Source organism: Kryptolebias marmoratus, linkage group LG1 (genome assembly GCF_001649575.2).
Source record: "Kryptolebias marmoratus isolate JLee-2015 linkage group LG1, ASM164957v2, whole genome shotgun sequence".
Lineage (NCBI taxonomy): Eukaryota > Metazoa > Chordata > Actinopteri > Cyprinodontiformes > Rivulidae > Kryptolebias > Kryptolebias marmoratus.
In genome coordinates, this window is record NC_051430.1 from 9366769 (window position 1) to 9390493 (window position 23725).

Below are 23725 nucleotides of genomic sequence, written 5' to 3' on the forward strand. Positions count from 1 at the left end.
CCCCCTTTCCTCCCCAACCCAAGCGGGGCTGGTACTCGGCCCCTCTCTCCTCGGGCCCAAATAAACCTGGTAGCTCTCGCTCTTTTTTTCATCTCTCCATCTCATGGCGCTCTGTCACTCCCCTCATCGGAATCATTAATCAGGGCGGGCAGATTAGACTTCAAATAAAAATAAACTGCGGCTGGCAGCCTGCTCGCAGGTTCTTCGGTTTCTGCTCTTCATTGACAGTCCTCCTCCTCCTCCTCTTCCTCGCTCTTCATCGACTTAATAAAGCCAAGATGTCCCGCGCAGGCGGCAGGTTGAACGGCTGAGCACTTTTGGCAAACTGCGGGGGTCCATTAATGCTTTATTGATACAAACAACTCGCCTTATCTTTAAAGCTGATGACTCTTGAGGGCTAACCTGCCATCCATGTAAATATACAACAGATAACCTTATCAGTTTGGCAGCAATAGAGCCGGACTTCATCTCGAAGCACGTACCTTTAATGGGGATTAAAGGGATTAAATGTGCAACCTGAATGCATTCAGCCTTATGTTTTATACAGTGGCTACCTCGTCCTGTCTTTCAATCTGGGCTCAGAATAAAATGTGAGAAATGGAGGGCAACAGTGCCGCCTTTGGGTGAGTCTGGGTATTACAAGTGAAAGAAATCTCTCACAGCAGCGTCATTATGAAACAGGAGTTGAGATTCTGGGATGTGGCAGTCACACAGCTTTTGACAGCTCTTATTTGTAGCTGTAACGTGGTGTTTTTTCACACATGTGGATGGAGGGTCTGTTGGACTCTGCCAGGCCCCAAACAAGCCGTGGGGGCTCGGTGGATCGGGCCTGTTCCGGCTGACTGACGCGAGCCCTGCTGAATATTTGTGTGTGTCCATGGGAAATGGGGCGGTGTCGCTGCGGCGACGGCCCGGGGCCCATCCATCAGTGTCACGCTGGGGAGGGGTGTATGGTATGTGTCACCTCCAAGACTAATGGACAGGAAGTACAGCCAGAGAAACAACAATATTTGCAGAATGTATATTCAGAAGAACGTTCGGGCCCGGTCTGCGTTTCTCGTGCGATTTTTCTCAAAACCCTAAATGTGTCTCTGAAATCTGATTGGTGAGAATGTTTGTTTTGAGCCGGGGGCCGTTCATTCATCTGTTGCATGCCTTCTGAGATACACACACGGGACGGTAAGAGCCCTGGTTATCACGTGGCAGGTCAGGGACACCAGTCTGCGAATATGACGAGCAAATAATCCCAGCAGGATGGATGAAACCGGGAGCGTTCGGGCACCATGTGAAAATGGAGAGGTAAAAGGAGAAGAGCAAGCTGAACCCACGCTAACGTCCTTGTGACTCGACTCGGAGACCCTGTGTGCTCACCGCGTTCAGAAGCCGAGGTGTTTAACCTCAGCAGCCGGTGACTGTGGGGTCGAAACCAGAGCGCTTCGTGATGTGGGTCTTGACCACCTCCTCGGCACAGGTAGGGTGGATTCCCACAGTCTGCAGCAGCTGAGGATATGTTGCCCCACACCTAGGAGACACCAAACAACATACTGCTGTTAATCATACAGACGTTTCATCACCGCTTCGTGTTGCATAGGTCATTGAAAAGGTCACACTGAATTGGCCTATTAAAAAAAGTCTCAACCAAATCTGGAAAATCCCTTCATCCATCCAAGTAAAAACAAATCAGCTCATGATGGCTGATTAAAAAAAAAAAAGTAAGTGCAATCTAAACTAAAATCAACTCATGATGAGAAATCTTGAAAATATTGTGATGCGTGCGCTCAGACTCTCAGCTACGACCCCATCAAACTTCACGCAAAATCTGACATGTGTTTGAGACCACTGAGGCGCAGCAGCCATCTTAGATTGACGCCAAAAGTTAATCAGTTGTAGGTGTTCCTCCAATGATTACTTTCTGTGAGTTTCATCAAAATCCATCCATGGTTCATGAGATATTTCGATATTTTTATAACAGACAGAGAGGCGCGCATGCAGACGGGCAAAAACATTATCACCCCTTTTGGCTTCAGTGGCAGGAGATAATAAAGATACAGCATGTGTGATTCCAACTGTATTAAACCTACTGGAAGCTCAGAGAAAAGCCCTGGATGACTTCTCCAGCATTCGGACCGGTGAAGTGCAGACCCAAGATCTTCTGATCGCCACCTCGCTCACATATCACCTGGCGGGAGAAAAATAAATAAACAAAATTGAACAAATAAAAGGAGAGCTTTGGAGCTGAAGCCGTGATGTAGTTGCACAGAGTGCTGCGTGATTAATTTTTGTGTTTTTCACTCTGTATGGCACAGTCAATAAAATAATCATCGTTTGACTTTTTGAATAAATGCGTTTCTGGATTTAGTCAGAGAAATGTTATTTCTTTAAAGGAACAGGTAACCACGCTTTAAGCTGCCTCAAGTGTTTAACAAATAAATGTCAAATCACAAAAGAAATACGATCAAGTTACCTTAATGTAACACTGGCTGGCATCCCGCTCTGCAACAGTGAATTCTAGAGGCCTGTAGAAAGCGTGGTAAACCTACAGACATAAACACAAACACATCATATTAACACAGACGTCATAAAAAAAGACATTTCTCATAAACACCAACAACAAATCTATAAGAACTATACAGTGACTTCAGAATATCCTGTTAGGACTCGTTTCTTTAACTAGAGCTAAATAAAGAAGAAGTTTTGTACACTTCTGTATTTCCCTTTTGCATAAAATAGATGTTTTTTTATTAACTGAGTCGACGTAGAAAAAAAGTTTCATTACAAAAAGGAATCAGCGCCGAAGACAATTATTAACAGAGTTTATTAAAACCCAAAATCCTCATATTCAGAGATTTATTAACCCCAGCTCTTCCACACCGTAAACAATTTGTCCCAAACAAAAATAGTTCAGTGAGTGCTTGAGTCCTCGCCGGGACGTGCGAGGAGTGTTTTATTGTACGAGCGAACGTGCCGACGCAAGCAGCGAGGGCCGCGCAGCTGTCGGGCAGCTCCTCCTCAGATCTCAGCGTGCCTGTCATCACCCTACACACACCTCAATCAGACCTCCTGCTCGCCTGTCACTCACAGGCAGGAGCCCCACCCCCACCCGCTCGCCAGGCTCCGCCGCTCGCCCTCGGTCTCCTGCAGGTGTGTTGCGAGCATCTGGAAATAAAGAGCCGCTCGCTGTTTCGCTGAATGGAAGCGTGTCGATGTTTGCGTAGCTGTTGTGGCGCATTGTATCGTTTTTTTCTGCCGGGCGATGCCAGTAACGAGCCAATAACCCTGATTGTGTACAGAAACATATACAATCACCAACATGTTTCTGTATTAAAAGCCCAGCTGCCGCCTCATCTAATCTGATTAGTTTCAGACTGTTGAAATACTTAGATAAATATGTAAAAAGTATGAAAAGAACAGTTATTTTTACACCAACATATATAGTTTCATAAAGATTTTAAAAAAATGCATACATAAAAACAAAATCAGGCCTGAAGAAGATCTAATATTAGCTTTTTAATGTGTTAAAGATGGCTGTAATCATGCTGTTATCGCATAATAAAGGCATAACACGTGCATAACACGTGCATAAATGTAAAAGCTTTCCTGGGTCCAAATTTAAAAAAGGTGAGCACACCGAATGTCTGCTTGTTGATGAAAGTTGTTGGAAATGTAAATCTATCTGCAAACCAGAACCGAGTTAGAGAAGCGTAAACGACCTCCACTCCTTCCTCTCCGTGCCTCCTCTCTGCCTCCTCCTCAGACAGACCAACGCAGCCGTACTCCAGGGGGGTGAACACGGTGGTGGCCACCTGTCACACAGAAACACAAACACAACTTTTTGAAATTTGCAGTTTTCCCAAAACGCCTCTGGTCCGTATTTAAAACCGACGCGTCTCCAGATCCCAGAAGTCCCGAGTTGTTAAGTTATCCCACATATGTGGCTGGAGAGACTCTCTGCTTTTCCTCTCAGTAATTACAGACCTGTGCCGTTCCTGCTATCAACTGTGTCGTATAGAAAATATAACATGTTTTAATCAGATTTCTATAGTATAAAAAGTGCGTCAAACACGCAAAAGAAACCCTTTATCTTCTAGGACATAACATCTACGGTAAAACCTTCATTAAAGCTGGAAGGATGAAAAAGTACACCAAAATAATGAAGATTGATGATGAATATGATGGCTTATTATGCTATGAATCATCTTAAAGAGGGGTTGGCAGTAAGATGAAGGGTGGTGCAGGAGAGAGTTCAACCAAATAACAGCAGAAATGGGCAATTTTGCTTCCAATGTGGCTTAAAACAATAAACAATAAAAAGGGCCACGTAGACGTAAGCTGTTAACTGAAGGAGGGAAAGTATCACCCTTAGTGTGTGTGTTTGTGTTTGTGTGTGTCTTACGTTGTCATAGTTCATCAGCTCGGTGCTCTGACCAGCCAGCCTGCGGGCGAGGAGCTTTCCAGCTTTAATGGCCGTTGGGGTCAACTCAGGACGACCCTAAAGCAGAAGAAATTGGAAAGATGCTCTGATGCGTGTGGGATCGATCCAATCTGCGCGTTCAACTTTCACTTTAGCCCTCGTGAGATTTTCCTGGTGGGAACTAAAGCTCAGAGAAAACTAGTGCAGTGAAAACAACCAAAAATGAGACCCATCATCGTCTCGCATCGTCTTTGCCCAAAACTAACATGGAAATGAAGAACATCTGAATTTATGACCATGTGAGGAAGACAAAAGAAAGAAACAGAACCAACAGTTTGTGGTAAATATTTGAATAAAATCTGAAGTAAATACAGGTGTCTGCCTTTATGAGAGGAAATGTTTTACAATTAAACATCCAACAAAGTGGCATAAATTTCATCTCCACTCCAAATATATGTTTTAGTATTTCAAAGTGGGACGCCTACAGGATATTTATTTTTCCACAAATATAGAAAAGACTCACATAGGCCCACATTTTATCAAAGGGGTCCACACAAAAAAATGTTGGTTTTTTTATGTAAAATTGGTCTTTTTCTTTGTTCTCACATGTAAAATTACCAATAACTGTCAACAGTTTATTAGAGATGTTTAATTTCATAATGTCACAAACTAAAGTTGTTGGGTTTTTTTAGTAGTATTTAAATAACACTTAGTTGTCTTATTTTTATTACAAGCTTCAAGTACATTTTGCAGCTCTGAGCAAATTTTATTTAGTAGGAAAAGGAGCAGGAATGTTTTTTTTTTTTTTTTTTTTAGTATTGTACAGGTTGTAGATTTCTACCTGCAAGAAATGTCGCTCCTTCACTGCTTACATCAAAAGCTAAAATCTTTTTTTTTTTTAATTATTGCACACTACACATCTTGGAAACTTTAAATCTCTCAAAAGGTTTTTAACCCACTACCTTTAAAAGGAAGTTAAATATCATTTTTTCCCTTATTTGCTTATTAGCTGTAACAGCTGCAGATGATCGCACATCATCTATCGCTACAACTCCAGGCAATAAAAGTAAAACTTTTTATTCGTTTCATTTATTTTAAAATATCCGACTGCAGCGTTTATAAATTTATACCAGAAAAAAATCACTTCTCTGTGTTCTTTGTCTTTATTGTTTGAACGTTTGCCAGCAGACAAATGCAAAGACACGTAGACACACATCTGCACACACACACACACACACACACACACATATCCGAGGTGTGCAGGAAACAGCAGGGCTGCGGGGCAATTTTAAAGACATGACTTCAACCTGTTAAATTACCGCCACACATCCTGATGTCTATAAACATCTCCTGCGCCTCTGCATGTATGTGGACGTGCGCTCTAACATTCCTGCAACTGTTTACACGCCAGACGGCGTGCGTCATCCTGAAGCACTTCTTGGCACTTTTTTTTGAAGAAGACGGGCAAAAAAAAAAAAAAAAAAAAAAAAACTACAGAAATATGCCATCTTATTAACTTTTACAGAAAAGAGGACAAAAAGAACTTCACTAAAAATGGTTTGGAGTGACCCACCCATTAAATCGAGCTGTCAATCATAAAGGCACTCTGTGTGTGTGTGAGAGCCATGAGATGTCACGGGCAGGAAGGAAGCTCACAGTTGGTCACAGAAAGGAAAACAACCCCGTCATGCAGCAGGTTTAGCTCGTTTTAACGTGGCTCCAGGTGGAGCCACGTACGAGCCTCATGCTCCTGCAGGTGGGGAAAAGTTCCCTCTGAATTCTGCAGAGCCGTTCTACTTTCACGTGAGATAAATTGTAATTTAAAACATTTTAGACCTACATACAATTTTGCATTGGAAAAACGAAAAGCTTCAAAAACAAACAAACTGAGAACGCTGCAGCTTTAATGGTTCTGTGTTAAAGTGTAAAACAAAGCTTTTTTCTTTATTTATCTGTTTTCCACTAAAGAAAAAGAAAACATTCATAATTTAATTCTGAAAGCAGAAACCAACCGCAGTGCTTCATCGGCTACATTTTACTGTTGCCTGCTTGTGTGTGTACTTGTCAAACAGCCTACTTTGCATGTTGGCACAGAGCAGACATTTCACTACCAGAAACTGGCAGTCTCGTATATCGATGACTGAAGGAAGCCCAGATGGATTTAAAGATGTCTAAAAGACAAAAAAAAAAGCTGATGATCTAAAACGGATAATAATCTATTCTGGACATAAACATAAAGTTTTCAGAACAGTCATAAAACTGACTGAATGCTCGATGCACGTGTACATATCTTGAGTAAAAATACAAAAAGGTTTAGTTGAAAACTGTTCTCCAGCAGACACACACATGTGCCACATCCCATTTATAGTCACAGGGTTGGGCGTGGGTTCCAGTAACTGCAGCCCGGTGTTGAATTTAATAATTATAGGGTGCCTTTCCACTCGCGATTGTTATCGGGACCGCTCCTGCCGTCGGTGCAGGCGTCTGTTGAAACGTCCTACCTCGCTGATGTCACCGAAAGCGAAGATGTTTGGCACCGACGTCGACTCATCAGCGCCGACAACTATTTTCCGCGTTGCCTCGTTGAGCTGCACGCCAAGCTTGTCGAGGCCAAGGGTTTTGGTTTCGGGAGCTCTGCCTGAAGGGTAATAGGGAGGAAACAACAGAGGGGCAATATAAGATTACTATTCTGATAGGAGGAGACAGGTAAGAGTGTTTGAAACATATTCTGCTTTGGCTGTCATTTGATTTCTAAAAGACGTCAAGAATGTGGAATTGGACGGGTGCAGAAAGTCTAATATCAACTCGTCAAATAAGTAACTTGTGCAGATAAGTTACTGAACATCTGTTCGGCTGATGAGCAGCTGGGAACGGCTATCCCACAGACCCCACGGGACATCTAAAGGTGCACATTCTGACACTTCCTGGGTGACGGCTGACTGATGCTGTCGACGCCGCGTCTCCATGGTGACGGAGCTCGGACCGCCAGCCCCACCCTCCTTCGAGGAGGCTCCTCACAGCCCTGCCGGAGTAGCATAATAAACACCCGTGCCCGAGGAACCCATGTCGATGCTATCGGACAGCAAGAACAACAAACCCCTGAGACCCCTTTTCCTGGCTGGAGCCGAAGCAACCCCCCTACCCCCACCCCCCTCACCCCTTATTCTTCGGGTGGGGGCTTCAGGGAACTGTCTAGTTCCCCACAACATGTGTGGCTGAATGGGACGGTCCCAGAGGCAGGACTTCTAAATATTTTCCTGTCCTGTGAGACCAAAACACTGCGAGCCATGCCATCCTCTGTGCTCCTATTTCTACTGAACTGAAATCAGATCTAACCTTTTTTTTCTTCTAAATAAACCAAAGCGATTTTCTCTGTCTGTCTTTTCTTCGTGTTCGGTCCAGTAGTTACAATTTCTAAACAACACAAGAATGTTGTTATTTGACGTAGAAGTGAAAGAACATCGTGATTTTTCAAAATAGTACAAACTGTATTGTGAAACAAACAATAAGCTTTAACACTGTGCGCACTTTAAAAGCAGCTGAAATGATGCACTGGTTCCCTGCAGCTTTGCAGGAGTTCAGAATGAATTCGAAGCTCGGCTGGAGTGTGCGTGCACTCACACCGCCTGAACAAAGCCTGTTGTGATAGTGAGAGGAAGCTAAACCTCCACAACAAAAAAAATCTGCAAGTTAAAATGAGAGCTGCCGGCTTATCTGATCGAACAAATGAACACAGACAAAAGGAGGGAGCCGTGCGACGGGGGCTTGTTATTGTTGGGGGGAACGGCTCACGCGCGCTGCCAGAAAACGGGATAACGTGTCGCATTTTAAGCCAAAAAACATTTTAAGATGCAAACTGATAAAAAGAAGTGCCTGCAGCACCATGTGTTATAGGAGATGTATTAAAACATGATGTAAAGTATTGATTCTAGGCTAAATGTGTAAATGATATGTTTTCCACAGATGCAACCCAAATTTTAACCGGCAACATCACTGTTGTCACATTCATTCTAACAAAAATCCTGTTTTTCTTTTTGTTTTAATCAGTTTTTTCAGTGAACAAAAGGAAAGAAAAACAAACAGGAGAGCAGCGTTTCTGGTCTGTTTGTGAACAAACAAACAAAATTAAAAAAAAAAAAACACATACACATACACTACATTGCATCGAACAGACTTTACAACATTCGACCTGAAATGTGGAGCGAGCAGCTGGGTTGTTTGTTTTAGTCCGACCTTTGAGTCAAATCTGACCAAATCCCATCCTCAAAGACCCGACGAGGAGCACACGACAGAATCATTTCATTTTGATCATTTATTATTAATTGCTGAAACATGTCTTTAAAAAAAAAGCAAAAAAATAAATAAACAAATAAATAAAACTTGAGTTTTAAATGATTGCATTAATGATCTTTCAGCAACAATAAGGTTCCTTCAGACTTTCGAAACTCAAAATCTTCTGATTTATCTTCAACATTTTTTTAAATAAAGTAGAATGTAAACACAAGGTCTGTATCAATGTTTTAAAGGCTTGCTAATTAACTATTTGTGTAAAAGTAAAGATAAACTACATAAAAACCCACTTACTCTGCAGCTGTTTTGAGCCAAACTGTGGATTTTTCCATCAGAAATGACTTTTAGGTTATTTCTGCTGTGAAGCTGAGCCTTTTAAACTATGTAAAAAAAAATCAAAACAAATTTGGGGTCAAACTGCTTGTTTCTCGTCTGAGGCACTTACAGCTCTATTTCTAATTTATTTGGGATCAGTGGCACCAAAGCTCTGAATGCGATCAGGCTACAGTCACTGTAATCCTCACTGAAGCATTTTAGATATTTGGATAAAATGCAAAAATGATATTTGGATAGTGCACCAAGCAATGTGTGACGTTACAATTGGAGCCGGTCCCAAGTGGCCATTTGAGGAACTTTTATGCACTTCCACACAAGCTTAATGATTTTGGGAAGTCGGCGCTTGTGTAAAACAGACGAGCAAATACTCTTTAAAGAAAAGGAAATGTTTTTGACATCCTTGGGCACTGTACGGGGCAGCGAGGGAGGGAGGGGGGGACTAATGTGCTCGCTGTCAGTTTGCAGACAGGAAGTTTGAAAAAAATGCTCTGTTTCCTGCCGTGTTTGTGGGGCTACACCTGGACAGGGGAGCGGCCACGAGGTCAGGAAAGACCAGGGGAAAGGTGGATGGAGGCGCAGCCGTGGAGAAGGATGTGGTAGACAGTGGTGATACTGTCCCATGGTCCCCTCTGGTCTTTAATAACTCCACAGAGGCCGGGACCCTGCCCGGCTTCTGGAGTAAAGCTGCAGCAAAGGGAAGTGGCCTTGTGCTCATAAGTCCTGCACACACAAACACACACACATATCAAAGCACAGGGCACAGTGTTGCTGCTTGTCACAAAAATTGTATGGGAACAAAAGCTACTCTGAACAAATCAAAGAGGTTAATTTCAAGATGATGTGCTGACGATTGCCTTCAGAAATCACCTAATTCGCAAATAGACAAATCTCGCTGTGAAGGCCTCCGAGGTTTGTTACAGAACACCAAAGGAACACGCCACACAAACTTCTCAATAACTCAATAAAGTTCTTGGGAAGTTTAAAGCAGGGTTAGGTTATAAAACAATATCTCAAGCTTTAAACATCACGGAGAGCTCCGTTCAATCGATCATGTGAAAATGATAAATAGTACAACAGAACAACAAACCTACTAAAACATGGCCGTCGACCTAAACTGACAGGCTGAGCAAAGAGAGCAGTAACCTGAGGAGCAGCCGAGAAGCCCCATGGTAACTCTGTCCACAGGATAACTATTAGTCATCACTCCACAAATCTGGCCTTTACAGAAGAGAGGTGAGAAGAAAACCACTGTTAAAAGTCTTGAGAAGTTCTGTTTGTAGCTTGATACACGTCACGTGGAAGAAGCTGCTCTGATCAGATCAGACTAAATCTGAACTTTTTGGCCTAAATGGAGAACACTGTGTGTGATGGAAACGTAACACTGTACACACCATCCCCACTGTGCAACATGGTGGTGGCAGCATCACGCTGTGGGGATGCTTGTCTTCAGCAGGGACAGGCAAGCTGGTTAGAGGCTGCGAGACCTAACACTGGAGAGACGGTTCACTTTCCAATAACCCTAAACATCCAGCCACAAAGCATCATCCTGTGTTAGAGTGGCCCAGTCAGAGTCCAGGCCTAAATCCAACTGAGGAAAATGTGGCGAGACCCGAAAACTGCTGTTCACAAACACTTTCCAGCCAGTCTGAGAAAATATGGGTAAAAAATTTAGTTTCTAGATTAACAAAACTAATACAGACACCCAAAAAGACTTGCAGCTGCAATTGCAGCAAAAGGTGGTTCTACAAAGTACTGACTCAGAGGGCCTGAGTATGAATACATGTTACACTTTTCAGATTTCTATTTGTAAAAAAACAATAAAATTAAAACCATGTATCATCGTCTTTCTACTTTATGATTATGTGCTACTTTGTGTTTGTCTATGACATGCAAACCCAGTAAAATACATTGAAGTTGGTGGTTGTAGCGTGACAAAAAGAGGAAAAGTTCAAGGGGGTAGGAACACATTTTCAAGGCACGGTAGGAAACACATCTCACGCATCGTTCTCACCGGCTGTCTCAGGCCGAGACGCTGTGGGAAAAGAGGAGAGAGGGAAGAACGAGCATCATCTCGACCGCAAGGTCACACACATCCCTGTCTCTGTCACACGCACCGAGCAGAGGGACCCACTTTTTGATAAAGCAAAAAGCTTCTAGTCAGACTTTCGGAAGTGCTACACTTTTGAAACGCGTTCAACACAACCCTGACTGATGTTCCTTCCACTGTTACTCATACTGCTGGTGGAAAAAAAAAAAAAAAAGGAGAAATGATGAAACAACAGAGAGAGGAGGAGGACGGCTGCCGGTGATGGCAGGCAGGGCTGGCAGTGACAGATGAGAGGTTGGTTTCCGCAGGGATGGCACGGCCAGGAAGGCACGGGGAGGAGAACAAAGAGGGGAACACGGTGACCTGTGCCTGGGTGCATCCTGCTCTGTCCTGCGCGGCTCCAAGCAGAGGACCAGCAGTAAGTGATTAACATTTCCCCTGCCAATTCCCATCACTCAGGCTTTATTACTTTGTTTTCAGCCTTGATTCTTCCTCTTTCAGCTGACGCTGCACTCTACTGGGGGGGTGACAACGAGGGGACAACAGTGGCACCAGAGAAGTCGGAGAAAAAGAAACGCGGGGCGTTCTGCGTCATAACCCGAGCTTGTAACCTCAACGGGCGCTCGTCCTCTTTGGAAATGACCCGCAGCACTTATGAACTCACCAACTGCCCATAACACAGAGTCGTAGCAGTCTTTGTGCTCGCAGCCCGTCTCGGTGTCCGTCCACGTCACCTGCAGGGCTCCTGAAGAGAGCTTGTCCACTCTTTTGGGGACAGAGTTCCAAGCGAACCTGGTCCCGTACGCCTCCATGTAATCTGTCACAAGACCCGCCATTTGCTGCATGAAATCAGACAGGTTATCTACCTTCAAACCGGACAGAATAGGATTTCAGATCATGCGGAAAGTCTATCAGAGAGCAATACCCGATCAAAGCCCCGGAGGGCGATGCTGCGAACCATCACTGTGGTGTCCAAACCGATGCCTGTGAGGAAACCTGCACACTCGAGGGCCACGTCTGTGTGACGCAGTGTTCAGGATAACAGAATTTCACTGCATTTAATGAAATGTTGAACCCAAAAACAGTTAAACTGGATTGAGAAATATGTCATCATGTTTGTTTTTAAGTAACCTGTGCACAATTTAGCACCGCAGATTTAAAACAAGTGTGAATAATTATTTACAATAATTCCTCTGATGCCAGTGTTTTGTATAATATTAAAACCGTAGTTTGTCTACTGATTGCCAGCGGACGCAACATCACGGTCCCCTTCCACGCAGACAAAGGATACAGCTGGCTCCAACCACAAGTCTGCAAAACACAAAGAAAGATAAGCTCTTAAAAGAACCAGCAACACAATAAGTTACATTTCCTTGTTTCAGTGCACTTCTGCCGAACAAATCAAAGCCAACGCGACGGTGGAGATATTTATTTTACATCATGGAACGAGACAGGCGATGAACTACAAACACTCATAACTTCAGAAGTGAAGAGGTGTGAAGAAAATGTGGAAAAAATGAAGACAGTAAAAAACTCCGAGCTTATGTGTGTGGTCCAGGTGAAACCCTCCTGTTATCCCGTCAGGAGAGCTGCGGTCCTGAAGAGGACTAATTGCCAGCGTTTAGGCTAATCCCTGCAGATGGGATGGGCCATGTTCAGGGCTCAGGTACTCAGGTGCCCCCCCTGTCAGCCCGCTGAGTGAAACACATCACCCCCACCCCCCGTCTCTCCCTTGTTTTTAGCTCCTCAAACAGAACCTCCTCCCTTTACGTCTTGCCCCAGCTGACAGCTCTGGCTGCCTGCGGCACATCCTGCCCCCCCGTCCGCACCGACTAACCACTAAAAGCCCCGCCGACGGGTTTCCCCCCACGTCTGTGTAAGGCACTGCTACACTTATCACGTATTGTGAAGTGGTTTAAAAAAGATTAGGCAAAGAGCTTCAGTGTGATTCCAAACTTTCATCGCTGAGAAGCTGCCCCTCCCACTTCTTCTAATCCACTGTGTCTGATTGGATTTTCCACACATCCGTTCCACTGTAACATACTTCTGAATGAAAAGACGGAGGTCATGTTTTCGGTAGCATCTGTCTGCCTGTCTCTGTGGACAAGACTACTCAAACATGTTATGAACAGATTTTCATGAAATTTGCAGGAAACACCAAACATGGTACGAGGAACAAGGGATTCAATTTTGGAGGTGATCAGGTCAAAGGTCAAGGTCACAGTTCAGCCCTGTAAGTCTGCAGCTGGATAACAGGAATGTCAAACTGCACAGCTGGACACCTCATGGGTTAAGGGCGATGCCTGTTGATTTCAAGGTCATTGGGTCAAAGGTCAAGGTCACAGGTAGCCTCTTTGTTAAAAACCTCTCTGCTCCTACAGGTGACCCTTTTGTTTCCTCCACCAAGGAGGTTCTGTTTCCAGTTGTTTGTCTGTCTGTTAGCAAAGATCAGGTAAAAACTGATGAACAGATTTGGAGGAAATCTTCAGGAAATGTTGGGGATGTTACAAAAAAAACAATGGATTACATTTTGTTGCTGATCCAGATTAAAGGATTATAATCCAGATCAGCACTATTTTTTTACTCAGAGTATGTGGATAACTTTTTACTCAACACTGAACTCAGACTCAGAAAGCCATCCAATAAACAGAAACAACGTTGAATCCTTTATACTGAGCCTTTATTTCTGACTGTATATGATAAACTCTGCGTGTGTTTGTTGACCTTTGTAGAGCTGATAAACACTGGATTCTCACTTTCAAGTGTCTGCCTAACTTACAGGATGACGATGAAACAAAAGTCCAGTTCTGTAAACTACGTTTGTATTTTTTCCTCACAGGCTCGAACATTAATTGGGTGTGAGATCGGTGAGTGTTGTCTCACTCCAAACACATCCCAGATCACAACTCTGCTACAAAACATCTCTAGTTTTTTTCTTCTTCTGGCCAAATCAGCCCTTATAGAGACACTTTGCATGGCCAGGTTTTAATGAAACTCTCAGAAAGTAATCCCTGCATGTACATCTAAACCGATTAACTTTGGGTGTCCACCCCATTCAAGATACAGCCGCCACACTAAAACGTCTCCAAACTCAGTAAAGCAATAAGAATCACTAAATGCTGGTTTTTAATTATCGCAGGTTTCCAATTGCTCGTTTATAAAACCGTGGCATCTGTTAAATGAGTGTAAATGCTGCACTGAATATGGTTGCTGCGCTGCATTTTAAGCCTTTGAAAAAGCCCCGCGTGGATTAAGTTGGAGCTTTGTATTTTGTAAGGTGCACACTAACACTCCCAGTCTTTTTGTTTTCTACTTTTAGAACCATTATACTAGAGAGGAAAAAGCTTCTCCGCTCTAGCTTTTCATAACAAGCTAGATGTTTTATTCCCTCTGAACCTTTTTTTTTCATTTCGAGAAATCCAGGAAGAGACTGTAGCGGTGTTGCCACGTTTTGAACATTTTGTCAGAATTTTTTTTTCAATGCGTAACTGTGCTGAATGAGGACTATGTGAGGGAGGTTGGAACATTTGAATAATTTCAAGAAGCGCAGGAAGCTCATCTATAGGTATGCATGCTTATGGGTAACCTTTTTGTTACCCATAAGTCTTTCTATATGTTTCTTTTGACTCCATGTGAATCATGTGCCTTGAAAAGACTCTCGTTCATAGCAGATTGAACAGACTGTTTCCTCACTTTAATGTTTTTCTTTGTAAGATCACAGAGAAACAATTCCTTATCTCCAGACCTCCATCCAACGTGGGCTCGTTGCACTTCCTGTTGGCACGCGCTCCGTGTTTTCTCCCTGGAAGCACGATGATGGCAGCCAATTCTGGACTTCAGCCCCAAGGACAAGTCTGTCGTCTAGGTGTGTGTGTGCACGGATGGTTCATTAGACACCCATCCTTCACCGGCAACCCCACCTCCCTTCCTACGCCCAACCTGCCTGCAGAAACAACATCTAGCACCTCACCTGCATGGCTGATTGGCCTGACAACACAAAAACATCTCCAAGTCCAAACTTCTTGTTGGTTTTTTTTTTTAAATACAGGAAGGAGCTACTAAAACACAGCTAACCCATTTCTGTCTGCAGGGAGGTGGAGGCCTCTACAAGAAATCACACCGTTCCATTAAAACACTTCCTGAACTCACACTGGAGAATTTGGCTTCTATACGAACCCATTTTCCCCCAGAGGTGAACGAAACACGTGCAAAGGTGCTTACATGGTTTTTAACTTCCTCCAAAAATTATATTCATTTCTTTATAAATACAAACTCAAACATATTTTGAAAAAGTTGTACAAGTATATAGTTATTACCGTGCAGTGTTGCCGATGTCTGTTTGAGAGTCGTTCATGGTACATAACTCCAGACTTACTTTAAAAGCTTAGCATTACAGTCGGAGTCGGCCATGTTTGTCTGTCAGCACAATCTTTCATCATTAACAAAACTTTCAGAAAGTAATCACTGGACTGACCAGTGACCGCCATGGCTAACTGATACAAGCCGACACAAAAATGGATACAACTCAGTCACTTTAACAAATATTGAGCAAAGATCTGGTGTGGTGGTAGCTGAGAGTCATTCAGAACACACACTCTGAGCGCCTCGCTCGCAGTAACACACAAAGAACGTTGGAGTCAGTGAAGGGAATCAATGGAAATCCTTTCATGGAGCCTCAAAAACAATAAAATATTTCTCCTGAAAATCGGAACTAAAGCTAACACAGCTTTCAGCTCAGATCTCTTCTTTTACTTGAACACGATTGTATCAGAAAAATAAAAGTTCTGTTTCCATACTGACATTTCTCTCCCAGTTTCTGTCATGATTTCCGGATAGACCGAACTCAGGATCGCAGAGAAGACACAGTTGTCCTGTCGACAAGTCTGCATTTGGTGAGAAGAAAAGTCTTTATGAAGGATGAAACATAGAGATTTAATACCTTAAAGCACCAGTGTAATAGTCCACGACTGTCGTAATAAACTAGATGTTGGTCTGAACACGTCTCATTTGATTATAATCCAGAAAAAAACTGAGAAATAACAAAAAAAAACCATCAGGAATAGATATCAGTCAAAACTGTCCAAACCTACATAAACAGACCTACAATACTCCTCCTCGTCCAAAGGTGCAGATAAATCAGGCTGACAAAGAGCGGCGGTGTCAAAACACTTATTTCCTTTAATCTCTCACCACGCAGCAAACAACCTCCGCACCACCAGGTACACCACAGCCGCCAGTCACCATCTGCGCGACGTGCCAAGAGGAAACGTCAGGAGCGGACTAATTAAGCGGGCGATGACAGGAGCTAAAAGGCTGGATTAAAGGACTTGTTCTGTAAAGGTCAGGATGCACGCTGCTAATCTGAATCATGAGGCGAAGACAGGAATCTGACAGGAAGGGAGGAAAACAAGCGGCTCGTCTCCGATGAATGATGACGGCGCGTGACAGTGGGATGTGCCGCGTCAGCGAGCAGCGCAGACCTGCGTGCGGAGCGGAGCGGTAGAACGCCGAGGGTCAGAGGGCCCGTTTCCTTGTGGGCGCACTGTATAAAGCACACGACCAAAGGTCCCACAAAATTAAATGGCTCTGTTGTTATTTGTGGACTGAAACAGCAACAAGCTAAAGCACAACCTCATGCAACACTGCGAGATGCCACGTATGTACATATGTATGCGTTGTGAACGACTCTCAGCTACTACCGCGTCAAGTTTTAGCTCAATATCTGTAAAACTGACCAAGTTATAGACATTTTTGTGTTTGCAAAGGTTAGCTGGCTGTGGCGGCCATTTAAAACTGGATGGGCTTCCAAAGTTAACCAGCTGTAGGCGTACATCTAATAATTATTATCTGCAAGTGTCATCGAAATGTGTCCAGGGGTTCATGAGATATTTTGCTAACAGACAGATAGAGTTGACTCCGAAATGTGTAATGGCAATTTTTTACGCTAAAACCTCGCACAATTTGTTAGTGCTCAGAACAGATGTTGGGCATCTGTCTAAGCTACAGCTAAACCAAATTTTAGCTCAGTAGCTTTAAAGTTGAAGCTGTTTTTGAGTTTTTAAGGTCAGTTGGCTGTGGCAGCCATCTTGAATGGGGTTGACTCTAAAAGTGAATCAGTTGTAGATGATCCAGTCATCACTTCTTGCAGGTTTCGTTAAAAGCGGCCCACTGTTTCACGAGATATTTTGCTAACAGACACACACAGAGTCATTATCGCCCACCTCTGAAAAGGCAGAAAATAACTATTTTTTTTAAATCAAACAACACAAAAAGGTAATAGGCTGGATTATATACAGCATTACGTATATATTATGTGTGTGTAAGCAGGTAGGACTGTGCTGTGAAAAAGAAAATCGTCCTCACGTTTTTCCAGGAGACTTCTTCAGCCAGAATATGTCGTCGCTGGTGATGCCATGCTCCATCGCTCCGGGGATCTGTAGGAAAACCAAAAGCTGTGAACCAAACCTTAAAAACGAATGTGCCAGAAACAGTAAACACGACAGAAACAGAGCAGCCTTCGCTAAAATCTGTTTGACAGCATCAGTGTCTGAACGAAACAACCGAACAAAGCAGACCCAGCAGGAACGATTATTTACGTTTGTCGGATACTTGGGCCGTCCACCTGTGGCGATCACAATATTCTTGGCAGTCAGGATCGTCTGCAGGAGAAGAGAAGGAAATAACAGCTTTTGTTTGTTTCCCTTGAAAAGCAGGAAAGTGTCGAACAACTCAACAGCTGACAAACACGAGGTGACAGGCAAACTGAAAAGTCTGATATTACATCACTCAGTCGTCGTTGTGTAAAAAATCCACACAAACGACGGAATCTTCCACCAGGTCTGTGCCTCAGATCTTCAGCTTGAGGCTCCCGGCAGCGAGGCAGACCCAACTAAGTTGTAAAGAGGCCATTATTAATCTCCCCGTGCTTACAGACAGAAACCAAAATGATCGTACCTCCCCATTCAGTGGTTAAGCGAGCACAAGTTTTTGAATCGCTGTTTGAAACGATTTGAATCCGATGAATGAAATATCTGATAATGGCATCTAGTGTGTCTGCGCTGGTGAAAAACAAAGACGAAACAAGTACCTTCTGCATTGAGCATCTTTTCAGTTAAGCAAATAAGGACTATAAAACCATGTGTGTTACTGAGAGAGAAGTTATGGCACACTATGGCTTTGTGTCTGATGTGGAAACATAAATTAAGTCCGGGATGCCCGCTGCCTCCCACCCAAGCTGCTACAGTCTCCACTTCCTGTGATGCTACAGTACACATTGGACATTGTAATATAAAAACATTACATTGCATATTTTTATGCTTACACCTGATATCTAAGGTCATAAATATCTATATGTTCTAATGGGAAAAAAAAACCTTCCCACCTCTTTTCCTGCTTTGCTCACTCCTCTAACGGTGCATTCATCCACCAGACTGCCTTTCAGGTTCAGATATTTTACCTTCCTGCAAAAAAAAACACAAGAACACACCCTCTGTTTGAGTTGCTGTAAGAAGAAGAAAGAAAAAAATGATACTGGAGCGTGAGTAAAATTCGGATTTCAAGTAAATGATCTGACTGGACCGAGAGGTTAACACCTGCTCGCCCTGCAGCCAGCCACTCCATCAGCACTTGGCTGCTGCTGATCAATCCTGCCGTCGTGCAGAGTGTGCAGCACAAACCCACAGCCTTGAGCTGTTTCATGTGGTTAAAAATAAATGATTTTTTTTTCGGAAAAGGGAGAACAGTGGGTGAGATGAAGACAACGCATACCTACTGCTCTCAGCTTACAACCTAAAGGTTTACTAGACATTCACTGTCGAGAACCAAACCCCATTCTAATGTTGCGGTATATTCACTTATAGATGTCTAACTGAGTGAACTAAATGAAAGATCATTAGGAAAATGAGAGGAGAAAGCGAGGGGATCTGTTGTCACTCACTTGTCCTGCAGCTGGACTCTGTGACCCCAGTTTAAAGACTTGACATGGTTTTGGATAGCCTCTGCCATGGTGGTCCTGAAAAACACCCCCAAAGAAACATTAAACACACCGCACCCATGCTTATTAAACATTTTTTTTTCTTAAAAGCTGATCATGAACAACCAAAGAACAGACTCCCTAAAGCTGCAGCACTGTTGTACTGTAATTACACCACAAGGCGGTGCTGTTTACTCACTAATCCTCACGTATAAAAGCACTGGAACGGTTCTTACCAGTCGTGGCAGACCGTCCCTGGTATCTGCCAGCCGTACTTCCGAGCATCTTTGACCGCAGCACCGAGGAGAGCAGCCTGATGCATGAGCTTCTTAGGAATGCAGCCGACGTTGACACACGTCCCGCCGAGACCCCACTTGATGCCTGTTCAGACAAACACGACCTCCGCTGTGGTTTCCTGACCATGTGTGCCTGGTGGAAGCAAACTACAGTGACGCGTGTTTTACCTTTCGCAGATGGCTCCACATAATCTAGAACGGCAACTTTCTGTCCCAGCTGAGCCGCTGCACAACGTGAACACACAGTTAGTGTGGGATTAGACAGAAATCACAGTTATACGGGTGAAAAAAACAGGCAAATAACTTCACCTTCTTTGGAGCAAGCCAGGCCTCCGGACCCACCACCAATAACCACCAAGTCATAGTCACACTTCCCTGCGAGACAATACTGCGTGGTGAATGCTGGACAGGAAAAATGTGGTTTAACTGAGTTGTTGTTTGGAGGTGTGGTAAAGCCCAGCAAAAACTGAAAACAATCTTGGGATTTAAAGGATAAACTATTTATAGTGTGACAATAAAGCATACACCGTCTGATGGTAAATGATTTCACAATATTGGCAAGTTTTCAACAGAGGTCAATAGGTTTCAGCTGGATAAATCTCAGTAGAGTGAGCCTTCTTTATTTATTCATTAAACAACAGTGTCACACTTGTCAACAAGGACACAGCTTTTTTTTTGCTTTTTCAGAAGGGTCAAAGAAACATTTGCACCAAGCACACAAAACACAAATGTGATTTCAGGAACTACTGAGTTAAAACAGTCTGAGGTATTGTAAACTCCTGGGACAGAAGTGCACCATGGGGAAACATTTTGAATGTCTGATTTTTGGTCAACTCTAAATCAACAAAGAAACTCACAGCAAGGTTTTATAGAGGAAGTATCATGATTTGCTCATGCAGAATGGGTCTAAACAAGTGGTGCTCAATCCTGGTCCTGGAGGGCCACTGTCCTTCATGTTTTAGTTGTTTCTCTGCTTTGACACGCGTGATTTGATTGAATGAGAGATTACAAGGCTTCTGCAGAACTTGAAGACCTGCTGAGGAGCATGGGAACATTTAAAGCGTGCAGGATAGTGGCCCTTCAGGACCAGGACTGGGAACCACTGGTTTAAACGGATGTAGGGTTCAGAAAAACATACTGGATCCGTGAGGCTGAAATATACCTAAATCTGCCAGGTATCATTCGGATTGGATTCTGTGTTCTGATGAGTCAGACTGACCCCCTTTCAGAGCGATGGACTCATCAGGAGGTGGAGAAATGTACCAGTTTTATTTTCTGCCTGCAATACAAGCCTATGAAGTCAGTGTTATGATCCGAGGTCGCTTCAGGTGGTTTAGTTTGGTTCTGAAAAACGAGGTCAGCTGAATATCTGATTTATAGCGTTTTGTCTCCTGATGGGACAGCCTAAAATATAATTACCAGGATTCACAGGGCACTAATTTAAGTTACTTCAGGAAGCATTAATGCATTGCACATGGTCTGGCCTAAGGGCGCAAGTCTTAATCTGAACTCCTATCGAGACCGACGGTTTGGATGCGCGGGAGAAAACACGATATACTTGGAGGAAACCGAGCCGTCACTGTTCAGCATTTAGGTAAAAAAATGGCGCTTTCACAGCTAACTGAGGGGGACCAGGCCTCTATAGGTTTCAGACAAAGATATGTCTCAAAAGTGTTTAGCTTTTTTAAATAAGCTGGTGCGGCTCTCTTGGTTCGCTTGAATGAAGCAGACACAGAAAGTCAGAGTAAGTCGCAGGCAGCAGTTAAAACCTGCAATATTTACGACTTTAGCGGGTTTTGGTGAAACATTTCTGTCAGAGACGTAAAGTAAAAGAGCTAAACAAACACATTCAATATCCATATAATCCGAGTTACCCGTGAGGTTTCTTGTGGAAACGTATAAACACTGAATCCGTTTCCACCGGTGTCTGCAGCTACAGAGGGCCGCCATGTTGTTATTATAAAAGGACCCAAGACGGGACGGGAGTGGCTAAAAAACTGCCTTAACAAAAACACGTTATTTAAAAATGAAAATAACGGGAAATTTATGTATTTAAATGGCCCTTAAATTAGATGGAAAAAAATCACATATTTTCATAAAATAGGTACGACTACACGTATAACTAAGCAAATGCCTTTGCAAACTTGTTTTGAAAACCTCATTTTCTTCATTTTAAAATAGACTTGCCTTATCATAAACGTACTATAATTCCTAAAATATACACTGACTCAATTAAAAATATATTAAGTGTAATGCTATCTGTTTGTAATAACTCAAATGAATGTCAATTTAACATCAATCTAACACTGTCTTATTTTTATTTTACTTTAATCCAGTTAAACGTAATTTGAATTATATTTATTGTATTGTGGACACATGCAAATAGATTTACCAAACATTTAAAAGCATAAAACGAACAACTACAATGTAACAAGAAAAAGATTAAAGAGTCATTTTCAGGTCATTACTGAAGCAGGCAGTAATGACCTCATTTACTGCTCCTGTGGATGAGCAGCTGAACAGGCCTGTGACAGAAAACACTTTAATTAATATCTGTTAAGGAGGGTTTGCAGAGCTGTCCATTAGTTTCACAACTTTTGCATTTTTTTTTTTCCACAATCAGCTCCAGCAGTTTTCTCAGTTGCTTTGAATGCGTCTCTGATGTTCCTGACTGAAAACCCTGTACTCTCCACCACAGACAGCAACGTGCCGCGAGCATTAAAGCCTCCTCTAAAAGCAGGATCAGCTCTGTAAACACCTGACGTGACCCAGTGCTCAGTTCCAAACTGGGTTGTTTTTTAAGTGTGAACTACATAGGATGTTTGAACAGCATTACCAAGACTCAGAGCTGTTTCAGTAATACTACCATACTTTCAGAAACAGCTATATTTAGAATATTTGGTGAATACTGTATTTTTTAAATTCGTAATAATATGAATTCAATTAAAAAAACCAAAGGCCTTTGAGAAATTGCAAAAAAAAAAAAAAAAAAAACCCAAGAGCTCCATTTTAAACTCTACAGGCTTCAATTAGATAGTTAAAGTTTAAAATTCATGACAAGACAATTAGAAAAATACTGAAAATTTGTGTCTCTTCTTCTCTAAAAAGAACACGGCAGTTTGACCTGGATTTGAAAAGTTGCATCTGAATGAACCACAAGACTTCTGGGACAATGTCCCCTGGACAGATGAGACCAAAATAAAGATGTTGGCCATGATGCTCAGCATTCTGTTTGGGGAAAAAACAAACGTAGCGTATCAGCACACAGACCTCATACCAGCTGTCAGCACGGTGGTGGAGGTGTGATGGTTTGGGCTCCTTGCAGTCACTGAGTCGACCATGAACTCCTCTGTAGACCAAAGGACTCTGGAGTCAAATGTGAGCCCATCTGTCTGACAGCTGAAGCTTGGACCAAACTGGGTCATGATGAAACAGAACAATGATCCCAAACACAGCAGCTGATCTACAACAGAATGACTGAAGAAGAAAAGAATCAAGGTGCTGGAATGGGCCAATCGAAGACCAGACCTCAGCCTGACTGAAATGCTGTGGTGGGACCTTCAGAGAGCTGAGCAGAAACAAATGTCTGCAAACCTCAGTGAACTGAAGTAAAATTGTAAAGAAGAGTGGACCAAAATTCCTCCACAACTAAGTGAAAGAATGATAAACCCCTTCAAGACATTGCTGCTAAAGGAGGTTCTACAAGCTTTTGAGTCATGAAGCATATTTAGTTTCTCCACACAGCTTTTCCATTCTGCCTTCATTTTTGTTTATTAAATAATGACAGGGTAGAAGGGTAGAAGTGTGGGTTTTGTACACATGAGGTTAGATTTAAATAGGTTTAGAAGCTGGTAAAGACCAGATCATCTGATTATATCCTGATACATAAAACCTCAGAACTACTTTGATTTTCCCATGACTGACGCTCTGACTGCACGCTGGGGGATCTAACCGCACTAACCGTGTGACCTCTGACAGCGACTGGCGACGCCGGATCTTATTTTTGGGCTGCAAATCGAAAGGGAAATGAAGACGTTTCTTGCCAGTAGGGAGTGGGAGAACACACAAAGACACGGAGCCAGGTGACGCTTTCTTTCCAGGCATGATTTATTGAAAACACACCAAATTTATACTCTACAAACCAGTATTTTTCCATTATGTTTAACAAGCGTAATATTTGCCTCTGGGTATTAGTAAAATGAACATAATACATTCTGTCACTGTGGCACTGCCTCTGCACGCTACGAAAGCAATAACAGCCTTACTTCTCTAGGAAACCAAACCCATTTTTCAAGTGACTCTAACTCTTTAAAAGTTTATAATACAATGTAATACAAGGCAGGGACCCGCCAACAGTCTAAACTACATAGAAG

The 23725-nt window shown here is 42.9% G+C and overlaps 1 protein-coding gene across 2 annotated transcripts; it reads right to left on the reverse strand.

The window, feature by feature from the left end:
* Window positions 1-7: 7 nt before the first annotated feature.
* txnrd2.2 (thioredoxin reductase 2, tandem duplicate 2) lies at window positions 8-21302 on the reverse strand. 2 transcript variants are annotated; one of them, XM_025005623.2, is made up of 17 exons: window positions 21227-21302; window positions 19662-19727; window positions 19521-19577; window positions 19293-19437; window positions 19021-19095; window positions 18466-18544; window positions 17681-17743; window positions 17448-17518; window positions 12376-12395; window positions 12010-12101; window positions 11749-11923; window positions 6913-7049; window positions 4394-4489; window positions 3711-3803; window positions 2465-2536; window positions 2082-2179; window positions 8-1522 (listed from the first exon to the last, which is right to left on the reverse strand). In XM_025005623.2, the coding sequence occupies exons 1-17, from the start codon at window positions 21300-21302 to the stop codon at window positions 1399-1401; spliced, it is 1539 nt and encodes a 512-aa protein (XP_024861391.2). In that variant the 3' UTR covers window positions 8-1398. The 2 variants fall into 2 exon arrangements, with proteins under 2 accessions (XP_024861391.2, XP_017270051.2); XM_017414562.3 differs by having other exon boundaries at window positions 19662-19754; window positions 21227-21295.
* Window positions 21303-23725: the final 2423 nt, after the last annotated feature.

What these genes read in the sequence shown, in the direction of transcription:
- txnrd2.2 (XM_025005623.2), bottom strand. Translation starts at nt 21,302, where the DNA reads ATGGCGGCCCTCTGTAGCTGCAGACACCGGTGGAAACGGATTCAGTGT. An exon ending in AGAGTCCAGCTGCAGGACAA is followed by an intron (nt 18,545 to 19,020) that starts GTGAGTGACAAC and finishes TTTTTTTTGCAG; the next exon opens with GAAGGTAAAATATCTGAACC. An exon ending in GGCTTTTCTCTGAGCTTCCA is followed by an intron (nt 1,523 to 2,081) that starts GTAGGTTTAATA and finishes GGTGTCTCCTAG; the next exon opens with GTGTGGGGCAACATATCCTC.